The 24,094-nt window shown below is 38.1% G+C and overlaps 3 protein-coding genes across 3 annotated transcripts in view; 1 reads left to right on the top strand and 2 right to left on the bottom strand.

Moving 5' to 3' along the window:
- Positions 1 to 1,503: 1,503 nt before the first annotated feature.
- slc38a8b (solute carrier family 38 member 8b) lies at positions 1,504 to 11,996 on the bottom strand. Its single transcript, XM_041784577.1, has 10 exons — positions 11,808 to 11,996; positions 8,298 to 8,496; positions 6,658 to 6,814; positions 6,470 to 6,574; positions 6,299 to 6,356; positions 4,352 to 4,466; positions 4,119 to 4,266; positions 3,840 to 4,042; positions 3,561 to 3,612; positions 1,504 to 1,903 (listed from the first exon to the last, which is right to left on the bottom strand). The coding sequence occupies exons 1-10, from the start codon at positions 11,994 to 11,996 to the stop codon at positions 1,801 to 1,803; spliced, it is 1,329 nt and encodes a 442-aa protein (XP_041640511.1). The 3' UTR covers positions 1,504 to 1,800.
- The window catches only part of gfod2 (glucose-fructose oxidoreductase domain containing 2), a 40,645-nt gene continuing 28,425 nt past the window's right edge, over positions 11,875 to 24,094 (top strand). Inside the window, exons 1-2 of the mRNA XM_041784588.1 lie at positions 11,875 to 12,014; positions 12,287 to 12,344. The gene's annotated coding sequence lies outside the window, so the exon portion shown is untranslated. The remainder of the gene's footprint in view (positions 12,015 to 12,286; positions 12,345 to 24,094) is intronic.
- Positions 17,681 to 24,091, bottom strand: nrn1lb (neuritin 1-like b). Its single transcript, XM_041778790.1, has 4 exons — positions 24,002 to 24,091; positions 23,314 to 23,419; positions 20,285 to 20,432; positions 17,681 to 17,984 (listed from the first exon to the last, which is right to left on the bottom strand). The coding sequence occupies exons 1-4, from the start codon at positions 24,089 to 24,091 to the stop codon at positions 17,681 to 17,683; spliced, it is 648 nt and encodes a 215-aa protein (XP_041634724.1).

Here is a 24,094-nt window from a genome sequence, read left to right on the forward strand (position 1 = left end):
TGAGCAACATTTTGTTAACACTTGATTTGTTTCTGCCTGATATGTACTGTGATGAGTTGCTCTCGTCTTTGCTTGATTGATCTTATTTGTTTTGTATTTCAGTGTCTTGTAAGCCCGTGAGGGCTGGGCACCTCTTTTGGTGTATGGCACGATGAAATGATAATAAATAAAACTAAAACTAACACCCAGATATCTGAGAGAAAGGCAGGTAGTTTACCCTTTAAATGCTCATATTTATGATCAACACTTGTGCTGTATTTAAGTCAGAAATATCAGAATGCATAAATGAATTAAAGTCACTTTAGAAATACATTTACAATAACTACCTTAGTTTTTACTGTAAGTACATAATTGCATGCTATAGCGTTTCACTCAGGTTATGATGATACTCATCTCCTAGCTCTGTTCCAGGCTTTTTTAGGGAGGTTGTGTCTTTGTTTTCTATTTGGAGGCAGAAGTGTGAAACGGGTTTAAATGAACGGATAAATTAAGTTGGCCTTCACAAATCTCTGGGCCAGTTCAGAGTGAGTGCAGCTGTTGGATTCAAGAAGGAGTTTGGGTGATTTTCGAGGATTTTACTCGGGCATTTAGTGGATTTAGTCATTTGGCCAGCAGGTTGGAAAATAATCCCTCTGGCTAAACACAAGTAGAATATCACAGTTTGAGGTTTTCCCTTGAGGACATTCATGCTGCATGAGATGAAAAAAGCTCATTACATAACGAAGGAGCAGATATAGAGCTGCTGTGTGTTTCTAAGGTCTGTTTTTGAAATAACTTCCTATTAATGCTGTGAACTACTCAGACAGATGTGTGTGTGAATTTAGCACAGCTGATATGGTGCTTTTAAGTAGGCCCCTCCAGGCAGACCCACATATACTGCACCCCATTTTGTGGATTTACAGTAAATCATTACTGTCTCATACACTAATGTGTGAGCATGTGCACACTCACAGGCAGCATGCGCCATAACTCCTTTAAGCTTGAAGTCAATAAACAATAAACAGTGATATTCAGCATAGCTCAGCCATGAATCTGTGCTCAATGAAAGGTGCAAATTTATATCACTCACATGGTTCAGGCCATGTGGAGGTCAGTGGAGAGACAGAGTGGCGCTTGCAGAGGAAGGAGCAGAACCATATACTTTAAAGAAAAATTCTTGATATTATGCAGAGACGCTGGAAGTGCACACATAATTCAAGGTCATGAAACTCCATCTGGTGACATAAAAATGACACTCTCTTGTTTTTCTTGATTTAAACTTGTAAGAATGATTCCTGGGATAGAACAGTGATAACAACTGTTTCCCCTCTTATCTGTATTATGCAGCTCCACACAAGCCAAAGTGAATGAGAGTAAGCTGTAGATTAGGAATGTTTCTGTGGTTCAATACTGCCCCCTGGTGGTATTTATAAATACAAACTAAAGGCTTGAAGAAACAACACTTTTCTCTCATTTAAAACACGCACATTATTGGCATATCACATGAAAATAATAACAAGCATACACATTTAAACATAAATATATTTCTCCTCTATATCTTGAAAAACTATGATTTTTACATGTTCTCTTTCACATTAGAAATGTTTCTCTGCTGACAATTATTTAATCCAAAACTTACTTATTAACAAAAAAAATCTGCAACATTCTTTCATAGTAAGTATGTTTCATTTTAAGGTCATAGATGACCTTAAAAGGGTCTCAATGCAGCTAACAGCCACCTTTACAAACACAAAACTAAACAAAAGATGATCTTAAAAGTCCCAGCAGCCATTGCTGTCAGTGGAGATGATGATGAGAAATTCAGAATTTGTGGAAAAGCTCCATGATAGCAATAGTTGTGCTCTGTCCAAAGATGAAGGCTCCAACCACAACTGTTATGACTCCCCAAACTGTTAAAATCACCCTGCAGAGAAGAAAAACAGAACATAGAGACATCATGTGAGGGAGAAGTTCAGATGACCTCATGCCAGTTCTTGCACAGGGTTCAATTATCCAACAGATTTTGAGCTTGTAGTTTACGTTTTTGTTTAGTGGTCCTACTGTGTGACTGAAACAATGTCCGGGGCTGTGGTTCAAAAAGGAACACTGGCATACCTTGAGATAAGACTACGGGTGCCATAAGAACCTGTACAACCACACATCATTACTGCAACTATACAGCAACTAAAGATACAGTAACAACTGATAAGTAGCTTAACTTGGATGGATATGAATATGGCCTGCCTTGAGTTTTTGGTTTGATCTTGCGAAAACAGCTTAAAGTAAATGCTGGGGTCAACCAATACCCCTTACAACCATAGCATGAGACTGAAATACTTACTTTTTATGTAGCTTATCAATGTGAATGCTTTGCTTTCAGAGAAATTCAGGCAGTGTCAGTGGGGTCACAAAGTACAATTAATAAACTACTGCCATATATGTTGTTTTAATCAGGCATCTGCAGAGTCACTTACATTTTATTTTCTAATATTTTTCTCAGTGAATGTACACCGTGGCCCAGCAAAATCTTCTCAAGCTGTGTTATTGTCACAAAAGAAATTGTTTAATTCTTAAGCGAGCCAGTAGAAGAATATTTAATGGAAATCACCAGTTAGCCTTCCACCAGTTATGACACCAGTTCTTTACACCAGACAAAATAATTGAAAAAGGAGGTGACATGTGTCACACCTTCTTGTTGTGTTTTGTTACTTCTGATTCTTAAAATAATAACATTTAATCAAGTATTTTCTGTTCATTTAAAAGATTCTTTAATTTTTTTTTTCTATAGTTTTTGGTTATTGTAAATATATCTGTGGCCCACCTACAGTACCCCTGGAGCCCACCAGTAGGCCCTGGCCCACACTTTGGGAAGCAAAGCTCTCAGTACACTTTCAATTTTAGTTACAGCTACTGTGAGGAACTTTTATTTCGTGTTTTTTTGGCACACCCCTTGGTATGCCTCTTCTCTGATCTTGTCATGTACACCTGCTTTTAAAATAGATAAAATATAAGTCAACATGAGCATTTTCTGGAGGAGAAAATAAATTATATTTTAGAGGGTTGCTGTTTATCTATGCTTGGCAGCAACCTATTAGCAGCAGTTACTGGCATAAATATTAACTATATAAATAATACGTTTCCTCGCTGATGGTCCTGTTTGCTTTTATAGGTCTTACACAGGCATCAGTATCAGGGTGGTTTTACATTAGTGGCCATGGCCCAGATCCAAGTACACTTGACCTCAAAGTCTAATTCATTTTAAACATACTGTACTCAGGCACTGTGCCTTGTCATTAAGTACAGTTGTAGAGGCATTTTTAAAAGTCTCCTGTATCTTTAAAAATGAAATATGCCCAATGCGAAAACACCCTGAGTTTCAGACTATTTCATAACCAGCCAAAAACTCCTAAGAGAAGCTTCAATCATTGGTAAGTGAACTAATTCAACCCCAAGTGTTTCTGCTATTATTATCAAACTAGATTCCAGAAACAGGATATGTTTTAGGGTTCCAAAAAATGCACACCTCAGAGGTAGAGAGTCACCAAAAAAATCATAATTTACAATAATATGTTTCAACTCACCGGACTCTTGCATTTACAGGCTCAGACTGCATTATGAACACTAAGCAAAGACCTGCAATACACAACAAAAAAACACCATATTAATATGGGGACCTACTGGAGTCACGTGTATGATTATCAATCAAACTTTGTTTATATAGCAAATTTCAAACAGATCAGGCAAATTCAAAGTGATTTTTTATGTAACTGAAAAATAAAAATATTGAATGATGTCCATACATAACTCATTATCTTGTTAAAATACAGACATACATTCACTCACTAAAGTCATTCACATACCAGGAAAAATAAAGATGAAAAAGGCGCTGATTCCTCCAATAACACTAATGACCTCTCCCATGTCAGGCACAAACATGGCAATGAGAAGAGTGACGGTGATCCAGATCACAGTGAGAATGACTCTGCAACGACTCTCAAATGAATGAGTGATGATTCCCCGGCGGCGTCTCTGAATGCGCAGCACCAAATTCAGGATCACAGATCTGTTTAACACAGAGAGAAAAACATGTAACATGTAAACTTACACTCACAAAGACAGTCAACTCCAGCTTCACTTACCTCCCCAGAAGAAGAATAATTGGATAAATGGTTATGATCGATATTCCAAAAAGTAGCCTTGAAATGATCATGACCACATCGTTTCCTGGATATGACATCAAAATATCGGAGGCAACGTCTCTCCCAAACGTCATGAATCCGTACACACCTGGCGACAAGAGAGCAGGTGTGATCAGCAGCCTTCAGGTAAATAAACACAAGCACAGAGGTTTCTATCATAGAGATTAACTCACCTGTGAGAGTGTAGATGAGTAAACAGAAAAACATGGAGAGCACAGAGATCACCACCCAGTGGGAGAGCTTCTGGTTCTCCATGCTGCTGTAGATTGCTATACAGGCTTCATGGCACTGCAAACACACACAGGCACAGTATATTTTTACCTGTATCCCTGTTTGATTTCAATCTGCTACCAGACTAGTCATTCCCACAGAAACAGACTACAATGGAAAAACGTTAAAACCTCCCCCCTCTGATAGGCGCTAGAGCACAAAACAGTTTCTTCCACAGGGTGTCACTCTGATGAACAGCGTCAATATAATCCTGACACTACACCCACTGTGAATGTTATTATGTTTTTTAATATTTTTATCCTCCTCATCAGTGTGGAGAAAGCAAGGCCAAATATCCCGGGCTTTCCCTGAACATGTAGAGTCCAGAGACATGCTCCCCTGTAAAATGTATCCCTATTAGGCATTTATTCACTCTATTTTTAATCCCTTCTAAGACAAATGTAGATATAAATGTCCAAAATCTGTATAGAACTGTCAGAAAGGGAATGTAAAAGGAAATTATTCAGAGCTTATATTACTCTGACATCTAATGGTTCTCAAATCATCTTCATCATTCTGAAAGCCCAGTACGACATGCTGAAGAAAATTCATTTTTGGCTCTTGCTTCCTGAAGAAGGTAGAAACTGTCTGATGTTTCTTCATAAAGTTACATAACAGTCAGCTTAACTAACTCTGCAATGTTTTTATCTAGGACATCATTGAGTTGCATGTATTTAAATTTCCACTCATTATGAAGATTAAAATTGATTTGCAGTTGTTCAGTCAGGGAGAGACTGTCCAGAGACAGCAATGAGTTATAGTTGGACTTGAAAAATGTAGATACATACATCAGACATGGGGACACAAGCCTGCAACTTGGACTCAAGTCGCACTTATAGAGACACATCAGCAGCTTAAAAGACTTGTGATTTGGGAGTTGTGCACGATCTCCAGTCATCTCCTGTCATTTTTCCATCATGATCTCCTGTCCCCCTCTCCCTCTTTCCCCTATCGTCATATGTAAGTATACGTATGCCGCGGCCAGCTGGCCACAGACAATAACAACAAGGGCAACTCCACCTGTTATGATGGTGATAATACAGTACAGGCTTTGAGTTCCTTAGATTTAATGATGCAGTGGTCTTAGCAGACTGGATGTCAGAAGCAGATTATAGAACTGTCATTACAACCATTAGAGACTTGTTACTTGAGATCTGACTTGGACTTGAAAAAATGACTTGTGTGCATCTCTGACATACACAATTGAGGACAAAATTATTAGCCCTCTTTTGTCTTTAATTGTATTTCTTTAAGTATTTCCAAGTTGCTGTAAAACAGAGCAAGGGATTTTACAAGCTTTTCCAAACTTCATCAAGAAATGTAGAGAGTCACACAGTCCAGAACAAGCCTGGCAGAGGTAGGAAGAGAAAGATTTCAAAGACTCTTGAAAGAAAATTAGAGAGAGATATGTCTAAAGACCCCAGAATAACTGACAAGACACTAGTGAATGACTTAGCCAAGTCAGGATCTGTAGTCTCAAAGAAGACCATCACTAGAGCCCTGCACAGGAATCGACTGAGAGGTTACAGACCAAAAGAACTAATAATTACCACCTCTTCTGTATATCATATATATCTGAGATTAAGCATAAGACTTTTTTAAATTTCTTAATTACAACATAACTGTTATTCCAGCCATCTTTGCATATGATTAAAATGGCATATCCCTACTTATAATCATAATACATGTATTTGTAATTCATGAGTAGAAAAAAGAAAATCCATGGAAAAAAGGGAAATTCCTCCTTAAAATAAATCAAAATCGGGTTTTCACAAAGTGTCCTGAAGTGGTGTTAAGTGAGTTCATGAAAATCATCAGAAAAAAAGAAAACACTATTAAGGATTTTATACCTGGAAGCCAAAGCAGATAGTCGGGACAACGCTGAACATTGAAGCCCAAGAAGAGACTCTAAAAACACACAACAAACACACATTAACTGGTGCATATAACACAACAACCATATGAAAGCTGAAACAAGTGATAAATACACACAATCATTAATTTGAAGCCATGTTACTGACCCTTGGCTGTGCTCAGGAGTTAATATAACAGAATGACTCTCCATCAGGTAATATTTGACGATCACTGCCACACACAGGTACGTAGCAGCCAGCGTTCCCAACACACTAACACACAGAGAAAACAGCACAACACAAATGTTAAACACACTTTCTACAACTCACTTTGACCTCTTATAGGTGTTGTGTACCTTGTGTATTTCTGGATGCCTATTTCTTTTGGTATGGACAGCGGAAGGATGATGACGAGGCACATGATGAAGAGGGCAAATCTCTGGTCAGTGTACCAGTGATACGGCATGTCTGCCTCACTAGCACCAGTCACCGTCTCGTATAGGGAGATACACACTGAGGAGAACAAGACCGAAATATCAGCTACAATTTATCTGCTGCGACATGAAGGCATCAGTATGCAGAGTAGAGCGAGAGTCATTTACATTTTACATCCTGCTAAACAACACACTTTATGTGTTTTTAATGCTGCTGGATGAACACGACGCATAATCAAAACAGAGCAGTTATGCATATGTGTTTATGTTTTTGTCCTTGAAGATAGCGCCCCAGATTGCTCAGTCTCCACAGCACTCTGAGCAGAGTTTGTTTTAAACAAATGGATTTTAGGAGGAGGAGGTATTTCAAAATCCAATCAAATATTCTGCTAGAAACTGAGTAAAAACATTAAAAGGATTAGAAGAGCTTCAGATGAATAAATTGAAAAAGTAAAGAAAAAAAAAGAAAAAACTGTCAAAGTTGTGTGTCAGCCACATGTTTACTTGAAACTGAAATTAAAGTGTGGATGATTTGTGGTCTGAAGGAGATTATGTTTTTTTTTTTTTTCCAAAAAAGCTAAATTGATCCCTAACTCTGACAGTATCTGGACAACATGAATACATTTAAACAGTGAAGGGCTTCATGATGATTAATAACCAGTCTAAACTGTCTACAATCAAATAATATGACAACTAAAGCAGGGCATGCTGACTAGTCCTCACATGCTCGGATAGATGCACAAATATTTTCACTTTTTATGACGAGCCATTGTGTCATAAATATTGTTTAGTGCCCTACTGGGCAAAAGTTTAGAGGTAAAGGTGGTACCTAGGAGATGAAGCATCTCTGAAGCTTCAAGCTAGTGATGAACAGTTCAAACATGTCATAATTTTATGATGACTTTTAATGCGATTCTCTTAACGTTGTATGACAAACACCTTCTAATAATATTGTTCCTGAAATAGGGTTTATGTAGTCAAATTTAGACTTCTCTTTTCTATTTGATAGCACAATGATATCATTCAAAACACGACTTTTAAAACCTTTACAAGACCGGCAGATATTCTTTGGACTTTCTATTCCCTGGTAGACTGGACAAATAAAAAACTTTATGGGTCTAAATTACCACTGACAAAAAGCTGTATGTAGACCTGGACAACAGTGAGATGGGAAATTTTGATTTGCGAAGAATTACCTCTTGATTGGAGAGTTTATTCACATTTTAAACTTTTCTTTACATTTGTCTGCTGTGTGATTCATACCTATAATTGTCACAGAAATATAAAGTCAAGAATTCATCAGAGGACACACTGGATAATTGCTATGGTCATCTGATATTCATCACAGCCAAAATAAATATGTGAGATATTTAATATTCTGTTTAGATTTTAAAATTCCTTTACATGAAAGTACATGCCAGAATCAAGCTGCCCTAACTGCAGTAGAGATGCACAAATTTCTATTTAAAAAAACATTAACATAATTTCTCCCTCACATAAAATAGCTGATCAGTTGTAAAAAACATGAGATTGTATGTCATATTATCTGCTTCAGTACGTACATTTCTCCAGCTGGTCCTGAACCACCACCAGGAAGGCCACACATATCATGAAGAGGTTGAAGCAGAAACACACTTCACAGAGTTGGCCCACAGCCTGTCCGCACACCTCCCTCACAACGTCCTGATACGTTTTCTGTCTGCTGACTGACGAGGCATAGCCCAGGATCACCAAACCACTGATGAGGAAAACCAGAGAAACCTGCAGGGACAACATGAGAGTAACATGAGCTTCATTTGGAAGACGGGCACTGACACCATGGGTGGATTATAAGACCTTAGGGCCTGGGGAACCGGTGCATATGGCCCCCTACACTTGAAAAAAGGACACCTTTACACAGAGATCACAGTCCTTGATACACTGGCTGCAGGCCTGACTCCCGATTCTTGGCACTAATGGCCATGTCTTACCCCACTTTCTCTTCCTATATTTCCTGGCAAAAGTCCTAAATAATCAAAAAAAAGGCCAAGCACAGGACCAAGCAATGCTGATTTTTGACAGTAATCTATCACTTTTTCAAATATATGGGTCTTAAAGGGGCTCAGGTCTTGAGGTGCTCAGCTCTTCAAAGTTGAGGTTGAATGATTTATTTACACCGGCTTTGTTATTAAGCAGAGCTGAGAATCATCTGCATAACTATGAACATTTATCAATTGTTTCGTAATAATACGACCATGAGGAACAGAAGCGGGCTAAGCACCAAACCTTGGCAAAATCCCTGACTTACTTTGACAAACATGGGGGACCAGTTAGACTAGTATTGACCTTTATATTAGGAGTTCTCAGACTTTTCAGCCAAGAACTCCCAATATAAAGGTGCCAGGGCCCTGGGACCCACACTGTACCTGAAGGTGCTTGAAGCATAGTTGAACACAGTGATACAAATTCAAGAATACAGTTGCAAGAAAAAAGTATGTGAACCCTTTGGGATTTCTTGGATTTCTGCAGAAATTGGTCATAAAATGTGTTCTGATCTTCATCTAAGTCACAACAATAGACAAACACAGTCTGCTTAAACTAATACCACACAAAAAAAGATGTTTTTATTGAACAAAACATGTAAACATTCACAGTGCAGGGTGGAAAAAGTACGTGAATCTTTGGATTTAACAACTGGTTGACCCTCCTTTGGCAGCAATAACCTCAACCAAACAGTTCCTGTAGTTGCAGATCAGACCTGCACAACCATCAGGAGGAATTTTGAACCATTCCTCTTTACAAAACTGTTTCAGTTCAGCAATATTATTGGGATGTCTGATGTGAATTGCTCTCTTGAGGTCATGCCACAGCATCTCAATCGGGCCGAGGTCAGGACTCTGACTGGGCCACTCCAGAAGGTGTGTTTTCTTCTGTTGAAGCCATTCTGTTGTTGATTTACTTCTATGCTTTGGGTCGTTGTCCTGTTGCATCACTCTCCTCTGTTGAGCTTCAGCTGGCGGACAGATGGTCTTAAGTTTTCCCGCAAAATGTCTTGATAAACTTGGGAATTCATTTTTCCGTCAATGACAGCAATCCGTCCAGGCGCTGAGGCAGCAAAGCAGCCCCAAACCATGATGCCCCCTCCACCATATTTCACAGTTGGGACGAGGTTTTGACTCAATTTTGGTTTCATCTGTCTACAGAATATTTTGCCAGTAGTGCTGTGGAACATTGAGGTGCTCTTTTGCAAACTTCAAACATGCAGCAATGTGTTTTTTGGACAGCAGTGGCTTCCTCCATGATGTCCTCCCATGAACTCCATTCTTGTTTAATGTTTTACTTATTGTAGATTTGTCAACACAAATGTTGGCATGTGCCAGAGATTTCTGTAAGTCTTTAGCTGACACTCTAGGATTCTTCTTCACCTTATTGAGCATTCTGCGCTGTGCTCTCGCAGTCATCTTTACAGGACGACCACAACTAGGGAGAGTAGCAACAGTGCTGAACCTTCTCCATTTGTAGACAGTCTGTCTTACTGTGGACACATGAACATCAAGGCTTTTAGAGATACTTTTGTAACCCTTTCCAGCTTCATGCAAGTCATCAAATCTTGATCGTAGGTCTTCTGAGAGCTCTTTTGTGCCAGGCAGGGTTCACATCAGGCAATGCGTCTTGAGAGCAGCAAAATTTAAAACTGTTGTGTTTTTTGTAGGGCAGGGCAGCTTTAACCAACACATCCAATCTCATCACATTGATTGGACTCCAGGTTGGCTGACTCCTGGCTCCAATTAGCTCTTGGAGAAGTCATTAGCCTAGAGGTTCACATACTTTTTCCACCCTGCACTGTAAATGTTTACATGTTTTGTTCAATAAAAACATGAAAGCACATATTTTTTGTGTGGTATTAGTTTAAGAAAACTGTATTTGTCTATTGTTGTGACTTAGATGAAGATCAGAACACATCTTATGACCAATTTCTGCAGAAATCCAAGAAATCCCAAAGGGTTCACATACTTTTTCTTGCAACTGTAGTCATGAGAAGACTTACATTTCAAGGATTTTTTTAAACATGTTTTTGACGGTAGCATAAATCTCACCAAATGACCTTGTTTTTATTTTACATTTAATTAATTTCCTGCATATATATATATATATATATATATATATATATATATATATATATATATATATATACTTAAATGTTCCAGCCAAATGTGGGTATTTTTGAGCAGTGTTGAGTGGATTTGCTCAACCTCCCAGAAACTGGGGGAGGTAAATAAAGTAATGTAACTGAAAGACTGTGACAGCGCTCACAGATCAGAAGTGCAAAATGTGTAAGGATGAAGGCAGATTGACATGCGGTAAATAAGATAATTTAAGACAGCTGAAAGTGCAATTCTGTATATAAGGTGAGACATTTTTACCACAGCGAGCTATCTTACAGTATTTTTGTTACAGTAAATATATTTATTACTTACAGTATTTGAATACAGTAAATAGATAGCAGGTAGGCGATAACCCTGCCATAAAATGCCAGCTGCCAATACTGGATCATTCTCAGTGTCAAATGAACAGATCTGAGTTACAGAGCATCACAAATGTGATAAGACATCACATTACTTCAAACACAGATTCCCTAAAGAGTAGGCTACTGTGAATCCTGGGGGTCCTGGACTCATTCCTAGAAAGCTTGTGACATGGGACACACAGAGACACATTTTTTTGTAACGGACAGTGCAATGAAGGTTAAGTCCTTACCTAAACAGGAAGCTTCATTAGAGCTCACCTGTGAAAAAAGTGACCCTTTTTCACACCAGGGGGAGACAGCAGGGAGGAGAGTCTATACATACCCAGCTAGCAAGCTAACAGCTAGCCTACAAACCCCTAAACCTCTGAGTAGTAGTAAATATAAACATAAAGACCAATAAAAAGAAAGAATAGAAGTCAGGGTTTATAATTGTTCTTTTACAGCTATTGGTCATGCAGGGCTTTGAAGGAGCAGAATGACCACCTTCTCTAAACAACTTCAGTAGACAGCAGAAGAGTTTAAGTAAGCCTATTTATGCTATAATCCTGTTTAAAGGTGTGTTTACCAGCTCCACACTGATGGCGGTGTTCACTCCCCCAGCCTTCTCAAAGGCCCAGGGGAAGTTGAGCAGTCCGGCTCCCAGAGCGGACTTCAGCATGATGAACACGGCTCCAAACGACCCGAGCCGAGGTGGGTCAGCGTGAGACGCAGAGCGGGCCAGCAGGCTGATGCTCTCCCGGGCCAGTTCCTCCATGATCTTCACCCAGACTCAGTAAGCAGGAAAGAAAAAGCTTTATCTGTGAGTGATCTAAGAAAAATGCCCAAAGCGACTAGTCTTTCAGCTGTAGGCCAGGTTGGTTCATTCTTGGGTTTCTTCAAAGGTAAACCCACTGAGACCATCATATATAGCCCATGCCCACGCGCACACGCGACTCACGAGGTCTAATTGGACATTTAGACTATTAAACATTTCACTGCGAGGTGACACATTTGACACTACCGTGAGTATGTTTGTTAACTCTCTCTCTGTCTCTCTCCCCATAGAGACATAGACTGCTGTCCCCTGAAACGACCACGGTCTTTGAAATTCAACATTCTGGAGGTAAATCAGCCTACTACTTTGCCCTATGTGAGGTAAAAGAATAATTTATCAAGTAGGTGCAACATTGGCCCTATTATTTAAAGTTGGAACCAAATAGGCACATAACTGACTGTACAGTCTGGCTTAATGTGCGGCACCAACATGGTTGACAGGGGAATTTTTCTTTGTTTTTTTACATCAGTTTTTGGATAACTTGTGTCAAATAAATTATATCTTGCCAGCCCCTGGCTTCAGAGGCCCCAATCTGACCACTCACGTGTCAGCTTTGAGAGATGAAAGACCATACATTTCTGATGGCCACTTAGACTGTTCATCTGAGACACCAACTCAAAAAGGAAATGTCTTAGTGTGCTACAAAGTACTTCAAGTTTTAGATTTTTTAATAAGTCTGGCAGTTACATTAATTAGATAACCACATTGCATACATTACAGACTAAGAAACAGTTTGTGAATAGAAGAGAAAAAGGTCAGAGGTCTAATCCAGAATAAACGTTTGCATAATTCATTTTAAGAAGTAGTTACACAACCAGTGGCTCAGTTAGCTTTACTTAAAGCTAATGTAGCTACACCAGCTGTGTAATTAACATTACTACTTCAGCCAATGTAGCTAAATTAGCTTGAGCAATGTCAGCTTTTGCAAACTTAGCTAAAGCTAATGTAGCTACGTTGATAGCTTGGCTTATATAACTGCTTTTGGAGCTTTAGTTTCAGTCATGTTAGCTGTGTAGCTTCATTATCTATAGATAAGTTATCTTTAGTAACATGAGCTTAAGCAAATGTAGCTATAGCTAACTTAGCTATGCAGCTAATGTAAATATGCAGCTAACATAGGTGCTTTGTGAGCTTGGCTTTAGCTTTGTTAGCCACGTAAGCTACATAGCTTACGCAGCTAACAGAGCTTTGTGAGCTACACTTGCTGCGTTGGAATGTTTTCATAGAGTATGAGCTTTTTTTTCCTACTAGCAGACTGTTTACTTGGCTTTATTAAACATTTTGTAACCAGGTTTTGCAGGCCAGGGTTTTTGACTTTTAACTTTTGGTATCCAAAATGTTACCTTAACCCTTACCCTAACCTAAAAGGTTGTTTAATCTGATTTAATTTTAAAGTTTTAGCAGGTATTTCCAGTTTGAGATATACAGCGTATCAGATGAATGGTTGTAAGAGTGGCCGTCCAAGATGAGAAATGAAGGAATGCAGCCAGACTGTTTGGGGAGGGGGGCTACTAAAATTACCTCTTGATGGGGGGGGGGGGGCTGTGGCCTTGGCTTGCCTGTGTTTTAATTATCTGTGGTATTATGTAGTACTAGTGTTTCGTAACAAGCACTGAATAATACAATCTTAACTGAAAATGGCTTCATTAAAAAAACTAAAGCATTATTGTTTTTGTTTCAGTTTTATATATTTTATATGTATTTCATATTTCAAATCTGCATTATCATGTGCAGTACAGCATACAGGGTTATAACATTTGCTAATGTGGTCTAATAAAGTCCTCGTCATATGGATTGGAGAGAACAATCCACTTCACATGGAAGTCATAATCCCGGCCGTGTTTTATTCTACACACCATCTGCTAGAGCATCGGCTAAAATCCCACAATTGTTGTTCAACATGTCACTGACTTTCAGCTGGCAGCAGGAGTCTTTCTTTTGAGAGGGAAAAAATAACATTTGTTGGATCTTTAACAGTTCAACAGCTGGCACAATGTCAGGGCTTTGGGGCGTCTTAAGGAAATTTTAATGCCGATGCTGCAGATTTTCTTAGAAGAAATGGAAGAAAAAGGGAGATTATACTGAGCAGGCATGTGAAGGTGTTCTGGGGACATTTGGGAGGAAAGTTTATTTATCCTCTCATTTGGCATGTTTCTCTGTTTTCAGAAACAACTCAGGAGCTCACTTTCAAAGTAAAATAGGTTCAATTTAGATGACATTTATCATAAAGAAATGATTTCGGATGAGGATTTCAATATAATAGATATATGGATATATATGAGAGTATAAAAGATTTGAAAAAAGGCAGCGAGGAAATCCAGAATAACTCAAAACATATTTAAAATGACCTATTTGATAGGTAAAAAAGGAAAAAGTGTATATATAAATTTTACATTTTGTCATTAATCCATTTGACACTAAATCCAGTGAATAGGAGGTTGACAGTATGAAGGATAAATGCCTTCAAAGTCTCATAAAATTAACTGAAAAACACTGGATGTAAAAAGACTGATAACATTTTTTTTACTGTAAAACTACAAACAACCTAGTTGTGCATACATGTAGTCATAAATTTGCTTTCTGCCTCTGAATATTTGTATTTGTTAATATTTCACGTATCCAAGTGTGTCCTGGTCAACATAATCTTTAAACACTCCGTCTTGAGAGACTTGCAATATTTTGCACACACTGCCTGCAGAATTTAAAATCCATCTAGAGGCAAACATGCTCTCTGCTGGCCAAAAAAAAGTAGAAAGAAACTTGTAACAGGGCCCCAATTTAGGTCACAAACTGCATCTGAAAAGTCAATTGCTTGAAGTGAAAGTCCATTATTCAGATAGACCATTAAAGCTGTGAACTTTGATACAGAGAGAGCACAGTGCTGACGTGTCATCTAATCAGTGTAACATATGAATTTAAAATATCGAATATAAAGCAGGTTCACCGTAGGTGTCAGTGAGGCTGCAGTCACTTTTTTTAAGTCACCCTGCAGTGACAGTAATAAAGCAATGACCTCTGACCTTTAGCTGTCACACTTACTTACATCATGTTTAAGACGTACTTGACGATATTGCTGACATGGCAACATATCGTAAGACCAGCCCCCCACTTTTGATATTTTCCTCTTCCATGAGAGGGCACTGAGGATGTTGTTGAGGGTTTTCAAGGTGCAACCTGCTTTACTGTGATGAATAAAGAGAGATGAGATTAATCTACTCGTGATTCTGCTGTTATGAAACAGCTTAAGAGTATTAAGATCACATACATAAACACACATGCACACACACACTTTCCAAACTAGCTCAACAAAAGCAAACTTTAATGAAAGTAGTGATTGTAGTTTTAGGAAAAAACCTCTGCATTGTAGATGTCAGCATGAATTTATTTAGTCAGGTTAAAAATCAGAGTGGAACAAAGTGATGCGTATCACTCCATAATGCTTTGAATACATATAATAATATAAATTAGAATATAATACAGTAAAAACATCAGATATGTGAGAACCAGTGAATACAATCAGTGTGATTGTACATCAGAGATCACTCAGTATCAAACAGGATCCACACAATGTGAACTAATATTACAACTCTTATTGTTTAAAGTATGAGACTTCAGAAACTCTTGTAGAAACCTTTACTCATACTTATGCACTTTGCATGCAGTTCTTATACATAACACTTAGAAATGATTTATTGCACTTTTTACTGAGATGTAGGCTCTGGTATGTGTCCCTTTTATCTGCCCCTAAGGCAGTGGTTCCCAGACTTTTTCTGTTGGGTCCCCCTTTGGAAGATAAAAATATTTTCAGGCCAGCATGTGAAAATATCTAAATGTGTGACAAACACACTGTCAGTCATGAATTTCACGAACAAATACCTTTTTTTGTGTGTGTGTTGAGTGCAGCTATGAGACTGTAATTCTCAGTACATTTTCAATGCTAGCTTTGATATTATTTTTGTCTTGATTGAGGCAACAGCAGAAAAACTTATCTCACACTGGTCGGATGTTGCAAACAAGAGGTGTGTTAACAGTTCTCTCTTGCATAGCAGGGGTTCTCTAATCCAAAATGCAGACAATGTCTTGGACTTGAACTACAACTGCATGGTTGAATCTGACGTGACACCAATGAACTGCACCTCGACCCACGGCCCACTTTGGGAACCACTGCCCTAAGTCAGTAACATGATGAACTGTGACCTGTTACCACCTATGCACAGGGTCTATCCTAAATTCTTGTGTAAAGTCTACACTAAACCCTGCGTTAAAACTAGCTAGGTTCTTTCGTGTCATTTTTTGGTTGCACAACAGAGATATAAGAGTCATCTTAACAAGTAGGACAATCCAAACTAACCTAAATAATGTGGCAGAAATGTTTTGTTCATTTCATCTGACCACTCAGTGAAAAGCATTTTTAACAGTGTTTGTTACAGTCTTGAACTAGATTGTCTCTGAACGGAGTAACAGCTGACTGTTAATTTCTGTTAACTGACGGTGACAAAATGGTGGCAACATTCATGGAAAACTGAAGTGCAAGTAAATAAAGCCATCATACATATCTGTGGGAGGTCATCAACCATGGAGACCCTCTACTCCTCATCATCCTCTGAGTTATCCCCCTCTCATAATCATCAATCATAATTTATGTAGGACTTTTCACCTACAACGAGGTATGTGTTAGATTTAAGTTATAACTGAAGCTTACTTTTAAACTATCTCATCTGCTGCAACTCTTTAAATGATTGTATGGTGTCAACACCATTTCAGGTAAGAACATACGTTCAAACTAGGCTGGATTAAACTTGGGTATATCTGATGCAACCCATAGTTGAAACTTTACTTTGAGCTGCACTTCAGAAGTAGAAAAACATAACCAGACTGGGTGCATGAGTGGTCACATGGATGAAGGAGTTTTTGATGATTCCACACAAAAATCTCATTTCTGATGTTAAACAGGTCAAAGCAGGTGATGAATGATGTTTTGCACCCTGTAAAAGACTTTAATCTGGATCACACCTGATTGGATCACAAACAAATCTGAACACCTGGCATCAGAATGACTCCCAAAATCTCCTTTGTCCTAAAACACCTGTCCTATTACCAATGTAGTTGTAAAAAATAAATAAATAAATAAATAAAAATAAAAGAGTGAAGAGTTAACATAAGTACATCTTCTATAAAGTGGTCTCAATGAGGAGAAGGGCCCCTTTTGTTCATTGCTAGGATAACTTTGTGTAACCCTTTCATAAAAATATGACATAGAAACAATGTGGTATGCGATATATATGGAACTATAAATCCATTAAATCATGTCTTGAGTGTGACATTCAAACAGAAGCCTGCATGCTTGAGTTAAAATTTTACATCAGAGTGAACACATCTTCATAAAGTTCTTTCTGAGATCAGTGTTTGGAATCACAAGAAATTATCTCTGTATTGTTTTAAATCTAATTCATACATGTTGGAGACACTAAACCATTGCTTTATTTTGCTCCGCTTATATTGAAATCCTTATTGTAGGACACATAAGCTGATCATGACTCATGAAGCATGTTGTACTCTGGTGTGTTTGGAGCATAGTGGCAGCAGGACTCAGCAGCTTTTATCACTCTGATTAAAACCCTTCACTAGCTCCTGAGCAGGAGAAGCAGGGTGCTGCATGCAGGGAACAACAGTGACGTCAGGGTGGGGCTGTGTTGGTGCGTCTGTCCCTTTAGTGTCTCTTGGTTGGTCTGGTCAGAGGTGGGGGGACTCTGGGGTGCAGGCACAGTTGTGGGTGGGAGTGTTGTGAGGCTGGCACACATGTCGTAGAGGTTTCCAGAAAACTGCGCCTTCCTGGATTCTTGTCTAAGAGATTCCCAGATAGCTGCTGCTTCTCCGGGACAGCCGATGAGTGCTGAGTTGGCACAAACGTGGAACGCATTCCAGGACCTTCGGGGGACCAGGACATAGGGGTGTTAGTATAAAGTAAACCATAAGGGTTTATTGGTAATATTATAGTTAGCATGTTAACATTATGTTGAAGAGTAAATATAAAGTTCTACTGCAGAAACTTTCAGTAGGAACTAGGGGCTTTTCTGGAGTACTATTACAAAAACGAGTGTCTAAATTTAGCCTAAATTGCAAAGACTTAAAGCAGACATAGTAGCCTTTATGTTTTTGATTGCACATGCATTAGGCAGAATAGCAGAGCAGCAAAAATAGGCAAAAAAATCTCAAATACTTTCAATGCGTAGAGGAAATACTAACTGTGGTTTTCATTGTTATAGACCAGTTTTCCAGTTTTTATAAAGAGAAGAGTACAAAGGAAGAGATAAAGAGGATTTCGCAATGCAAGCGTATGCTTTAAATAGACAAAAATGGCTTTTGTTTTACCTTTCAAACCTGCGGTGTCGCTCACATCAGCTTACTAGACTAAAATGTCTAATGTCAAGGGTTTTTCTACCTCCATAAAAACAGACAACACTTAATGTCTCTTAAAAATAGCTTTAAGACACTTTGTCTCATTAAATCTCCAAAAAGTCTTGTTTTCACATCTTTAGCATTTTAAAGATGGGGAAGGTCAAACAGAAGCAGACTTGACTGAGGGCACAAAAACAATATAGCCTACTTTCCAGTTGTTAAACTGGAAACAGCTGCTTCTGTATGAATCTTTAAAAAAAGAGGAATCTTGAACTAATAGAAAAGGTGGCGAATATCAAAAGGACTTTCAATTAGTCAGTATTAGTAGTACAACTAGGCCTCAAATTCTGTGGGGTTGTCACAAGTACAGATCCATGCATTATATTCACATGGTAGCTTTAGGCTAGCTTTAGGCTTGTTCTATATTTCAGGTAAGTTAAATCATTTGGGAACAGCTTAAAACCCTTCACTATTAATGAGCACCTTAAAAGTTGTTGAATATTAGAAATGTAGAGGATTTTAGCATTCAACAACTCCCTAGCTAACATAAAATTGGCATTAATTCAGCCAAAAACAAACTTAGAGCTAATATAGGATTATCTAGTGATTGACACCTGTCCCCAGTCACTGTCATTTATATTGGTTAGTAAGTGGCTTACTGCTAATGTTAGCTTTCATATTAGCACAAAAGAAGGTTCTTAATATATTGTTTAAGTTTACTGTAGGCCATATGGACATGGTAGAGTACAAGGAAAATATAGATACTGTGTTTATTGTGAATAAAGTAGCATTGCTATAGAGCACAGCCACTCTGAACTCTGTCAGTGCGACCCAAATCACTGCTGTACTAAATACTAAATATTATGTGTGCATAGTGTGTTCACACTAAGAAGTATACTCAAATGCAGTGTACCACTGGCACACTCAAAGCCACATTTGCAGATATTGTACTGTTAGCAAGCTAGCGTACGTAGCTAACATTAGCAACCCTTAGCTAGCTACCGTGTTCTTAGCAACAGCAGCACATTTCATGAAAGAAAAGAGAATTTAAGGCGAAATAAGTTAATTTTCTTTAAGTGAATAATGTTAACATAAAATACAAGTTACATAAATCTAATAATGAGTGAATAAGACGTCACATTTCATTAAATGCCTAATGTCTGTTCAGAACTTGCTGTTTAAGAAAGGTAGAAGAAGAAAACAGAGGCAGCCAAACCATCACCATTTCCTGTTTGTACAGAATGTCAGTGTGTGGTTAGGGACAATACTAATCTGTTGGGATACAGTATACTAATAGACGTATGAGAGTTGAGACACACTGTGTGCTGAAATAATCCAAACATTAGCATGTGGACAAACTCTTGGGAATTCTGTAAAAAGTATCATTTAACAGATGATCTGTGTGCTTTCATATTTAGTTTGTTCACTTATCAGTATGCACTCAATCAGATCAGTGAGTGTCTAAAGCTGCAGGGAATGTCATTGGTTTCTTTTATTTATTTTTTATTTTTTTACTCACAAAAAATACTAATTGTAGTTCATCCAATAATGGTTGAAACATTTCATCCAAAGCCAAACATGTCAGTTCAGTGGGCTTGTTTCAGGAGAAGTCAGGTTCTTAGATTCATCCTCTGCGGACCATGCATGTGCAAAATTTAATAGAAATCCAACAGTTTGGTGATTCTGGGCCAATGTTGTGAACTAAAATTGTCATACTTCTAGCCATTTGATCATTAACAAATGACGCTTTTATGATTATGAACACTGGAAAAGTTTGCATGAAGTTAAAGTTCTGCATGTTAGTTACACTAGAATAGACTGACACACACCTGCAGATTGCATCGATGTCCTGTGCGCTCTGGTCTTTCTGGGTTTCCACCAAGCTGTCTCCAAGTGAGACTAAACACTGAGCAAAACTCTTGTAGATGGAACCACATGAAACAGGAATAGCAGCTCCAAAACACAAAGGGACCAAGCCTAGAGGAGTGATAAAGACAAAAGTATGTTTCAGGGTTTCATCAAAAGTTGGAAAAGGTGCACATGGCAAACAGATTAAGAGTGAGTTTTTCCATACATAAAGGTAATAACAGCTTGACTTAAAATCACCAGAATCTTTGGGTTGCTGGGTTTCATCTTGCAAAATGAAACTGTGTGTTTGTTTATTTATAGAGGCATGATCCATCTGGTGCTTTGATGGATCAAACAAATACAGAAATATGTTGTATCCCATTCATCTGGAGGGATTATACATCCTCTGCGCCAAATTCGGAGAAGACTACAAAACCGTGTGTTAGCTATTTGAGTCTATTGATCAGCTCATACAGATCACATCTCTCTAAGGTGGATTGCCTCCCCAAAAAGCTTTAATTGCAACAAGAAACTTCTACTGAAATTTGGGATTTTAGCAGCCTCTTTGTGGAAGGAGGAAAGTCACCCGGGGTTTTCAGAGCTCTCCTCTGGTTTCACAACATTTTGGATCCTACCTTCAGAAATTTGCTCCAAATGCAACAAAGAGAACATCAGTGATTTAGAGCACTGATGTTGGTTTAGAAAGTCTTTAGTGTTAGCTTCAAGGCACCATAGATAGATAGATAGATAGATAGATAGATAGATAGATAGATAGATAGATAGATAGATAGATAGATAGATGGGGACAGACTGACTGGTTGATCTATTGATTGATTGATTGATCGATTGGCTGATGCTCTGTTATTCCCAAGCAGTTTAAAAGATGCATGACATGAGACAATTACACCAAATTCAGATCTTCCTAAATGTATTTTAGAACATCTTCCTTTACACCGGGGTGTCAGACTTGCAGCCTATAGGCCACATTCCTGCAGGTCTAATCAGGCCCGCCAGACATCTTTGGGAAGAAGGGGGATATATTTGTAGAAAAGGAAGAGATTAATATAATGATACAATAAATTAGTTAAATGTTTACTAAAATGCCACCTAATGTAGGCTTACAATGAGTGATCAAGTCCTATCTGTTCATCGTCAATGAAATATTCAGATTTATAGCTGTTAAACCGTCTAGCTAAAGTAACTCATTGATATGTTTTGTGTTAACATGCAGGACTTATTGATTGGTACATGCATCTAATAGGGATGTGTGTATCTTATAGGCATGATTGGCTTTCGGTAGATATTAAAATTTCTGTTAATATTTACAACAGATTCTTTGGATTTAAAAATCTGCGTACATCAGCTGTAATTTCTGTACGAACAAAGTTTTAGGCTGGACCAGTTGAGCTACATTAGCTCAAGTCTTTCTCTTATTCATTATCATTCCTTACAATTTAAAGTGTGTTTTAAGGAATGAAACTTGTTCATCCTCAAACTTTAATTCATGTGCATTTAAGACTACAGTTTTAGGTGTTGACTAGATTTAAATCTTGGTATCAGCTAAACTTCATTTGTAAATATCGGCATGCTGGATGTCTGCGAAAATCCAATATCATTCATCCCTAGTATCTAATATTAAATACATTTTCCAGAAGCCTGTTTATCTGTGTTTGATCATACTCATGTTTTGCTAAAAAATAGTCTAGCCCTCAGGGCGTCTCACTTCAGCAAATTTGGCCCCTAAACCAATATGAGTTGTACATCCCTACTTTGCACTCTCTTTATTCTCCACACATTGAAACTATCAAATACTGTACATCAACACGTGCTCAACTGGAGTTAAACGTCACTCAGAATATCCAGTAAGATCAGTCAAAAACATGAAAAACAGCCAGTAAGTTTCATATTTTATATGCTCTTACAAAACCAACGCTACACTGTAAATGTTATACCCTTGTTTTTGTTCTTCTTTTTCTTCTTCTTCTTCTTCTTATTATTATAAATATTGTTAGTATTATGATCATTTATTTCATTTTTCTTGTTAGTAGTAGTAGAAGTATTATTATTATGAGTAGTAGTATCTGTATCATTATTATTAGTCGTATTATCTTATCATAGGTTTTCTTTCTTCTTGATTGACACACATTGCCAAAACTTAAATCTTAGCATGCAGATTTGTCAAATTCCAGTTAAAAAATATCTCTTCACTCTAAATATAAGCCTGATGCATTGAGTGTAGTGATTTATTTTTTTACTCTAATTCAGACTAATACACCTGCTAAGGTCATAGTGTTTGTGTAGTATTTACATGCTAATTTTCTGAATCTACTGCTCTCGTCTTGCATTTTTAAAAAGCAGTTTTCACATTTATTGGAATTTTCTGTCAGGCTTAGAGATACTCCTAGGTGGAGTTTCAGTTTAGCTTTTGTTATCCATTTTTTCTGATATTTAGACTTCATTTATCTTGCTAAACTTCAATTCTTGAAGTGTGCTTCTTGATGTTTATTTCCTGCGTGTAATTTGCCTGTTCTTTAAAAAATATATCTATTAACCTACCAGAATTTTAGTACAGTTTAATTGCAGAACACCAGGTAATGCCCATTCAATATTAGTGTAAAAGTCACTTTTAAAAATACTCAAGTGTTGCATTTCCAAGGCAAAGTAAACAAGCAACACTCAAAATACCCTGAGAAAGATTAGAAAGCAGAAGTCACACTCAGTTCAAACCTGCTGCACGGACACACAGAAAGACGGCCAACAAATAAAGGGGCAGAGATTCTTTGATTTTGGTAAGTGTTAAATGAATCCCCTCTCTTCTCTGTTTCATGCAAGGTTAAAAAAATAACTTCTTTTTCTAGAAACTTGCTGAAATTCCTCTGATAAACCAGATTATGCCTTAGTGAGTTCAAAGCAAAGACATACAGATACATTACAAACTTTTGCCCACTAAAAGCAAACGCTCGTCACTTATCAGATCCAAAGCAGACATCAGCTGAAGAAGCATCCTTACTGAGGCAGAGAGCGACTGGCAGCAGCATCGTCGCCATGCCTGGACCAGACTTTAAGGTTTGTTCCACGAGTCCCGTGGAGCTGAGTCCCCCCCTCTGAACCAGAGACTATGAATGATGGTGATGATGATGATAGTGTTGACAAAGCTCCCTCTGAATGTAAATCCAAAGAGTCAAAAAGTTGCTGCTTTAAAAAGCTGATGTGTCCTGATATCCGTTAGGGATTCATCAGATTGTAAAAGTACAGCAATGCACTGAGGCAAAAGTCTGCTGGATTAACAGTGAAAGGGGCTGATGCATGGCACAGAGTAAGAGGATGTTTGTGTGTGTGGGAGTGTGCACCAGGGAGGGGCACAAGGCGAGAGCGATGGAGAGCTTTGAAGCAGCAGACCAATGACGGCATCACAACACAGCTCTCTGGATTAAAGCGTTCTCATTTCCGGTCTTTAGTATTTAGAACATTGAATTACAAATAATTATATATACAGTAAAAGAGTGGACACCCTCACTGTTTGGTTCATGTAAATTTACCTCCAGTAAAAAAAAAAATACTTTGCTAAAAATGAAGTAATTTATTACAAATGATAGTAACAAGGGAACATAATCAGAAGTGTCAGGAGGATTTGGGTTTTATTTTTTCATGTGGACAGATGGATGCGGTCCCTGAGAGGATAAAAGAATCCAGCTCACCTGGGAGTCCAACATAGAGAGAGAGAGTGTGTGTGCCCTCTGAGAATAGCAGCAGCCCGTGTGAGAATCATCCACAGCTATGTGGGTCATCAG

The sequence above is a fragment of the Cheilinus undulatus genome, linkage group 1 (assembly GCF_018320785.1).
Source record: "Cheilinus undulatus linkage group 1, ASM1832078v1, whole genome shotgun sequence".
Classification (NCBI taxonomy): domain Eukaryota; kingdom Metazoa; phylum Chordata; class Actinopteri; order Labriformes; family Labridae; genus Cheilinus; species Cheilinus undulatus.

Bases quoted from the DNA above. Each gene is read 5' to 3' on its own strand.
- slc38a8b (XM_041784577.1), bottom strand. From the start codon at position 11,996: ATGGAGGAACTGGCCCGGGAGAGCATCAGCCTGCTGGCCCGCTCTGCG. The intron at 8,497-11,807 runs GTAAACACACCT...TTGTCCCTGCAG, and splicing joins CCGCCATCAGTGTGGAGCTG to GTTTCTCTGGTTTTCCTCAT. The intron at 4,267-4,351 runs GTGAGTTAATCT...TCTTGTCGCCAG, and splicing joins ACTCATCTACACTCTCACAG to GTGTGTACGGATTCATGACG.
- nrn1lb (XM_041778790.1), bottom strand. From the start codon at position 24,091: ATGACCCACATAGCTGTGGATGATTCTCACACGGGCTGCTGCTATTCT. The intron at 23,420-24,001 runs GTGAGCTGGATT...CATCATTCATAG, and splicing joins TCTCTATGTTGGACTCCCAG to TCTCTGGTTCAGAGGGGGGG. The intron at 20,433-23,313 runs GTAAGGATGCTT...TCACTCCTCTAG, and splicing joins GCCAGTCGCTCTCTGCCTCA to GCTTGGTCCCTTTGTGTTTT.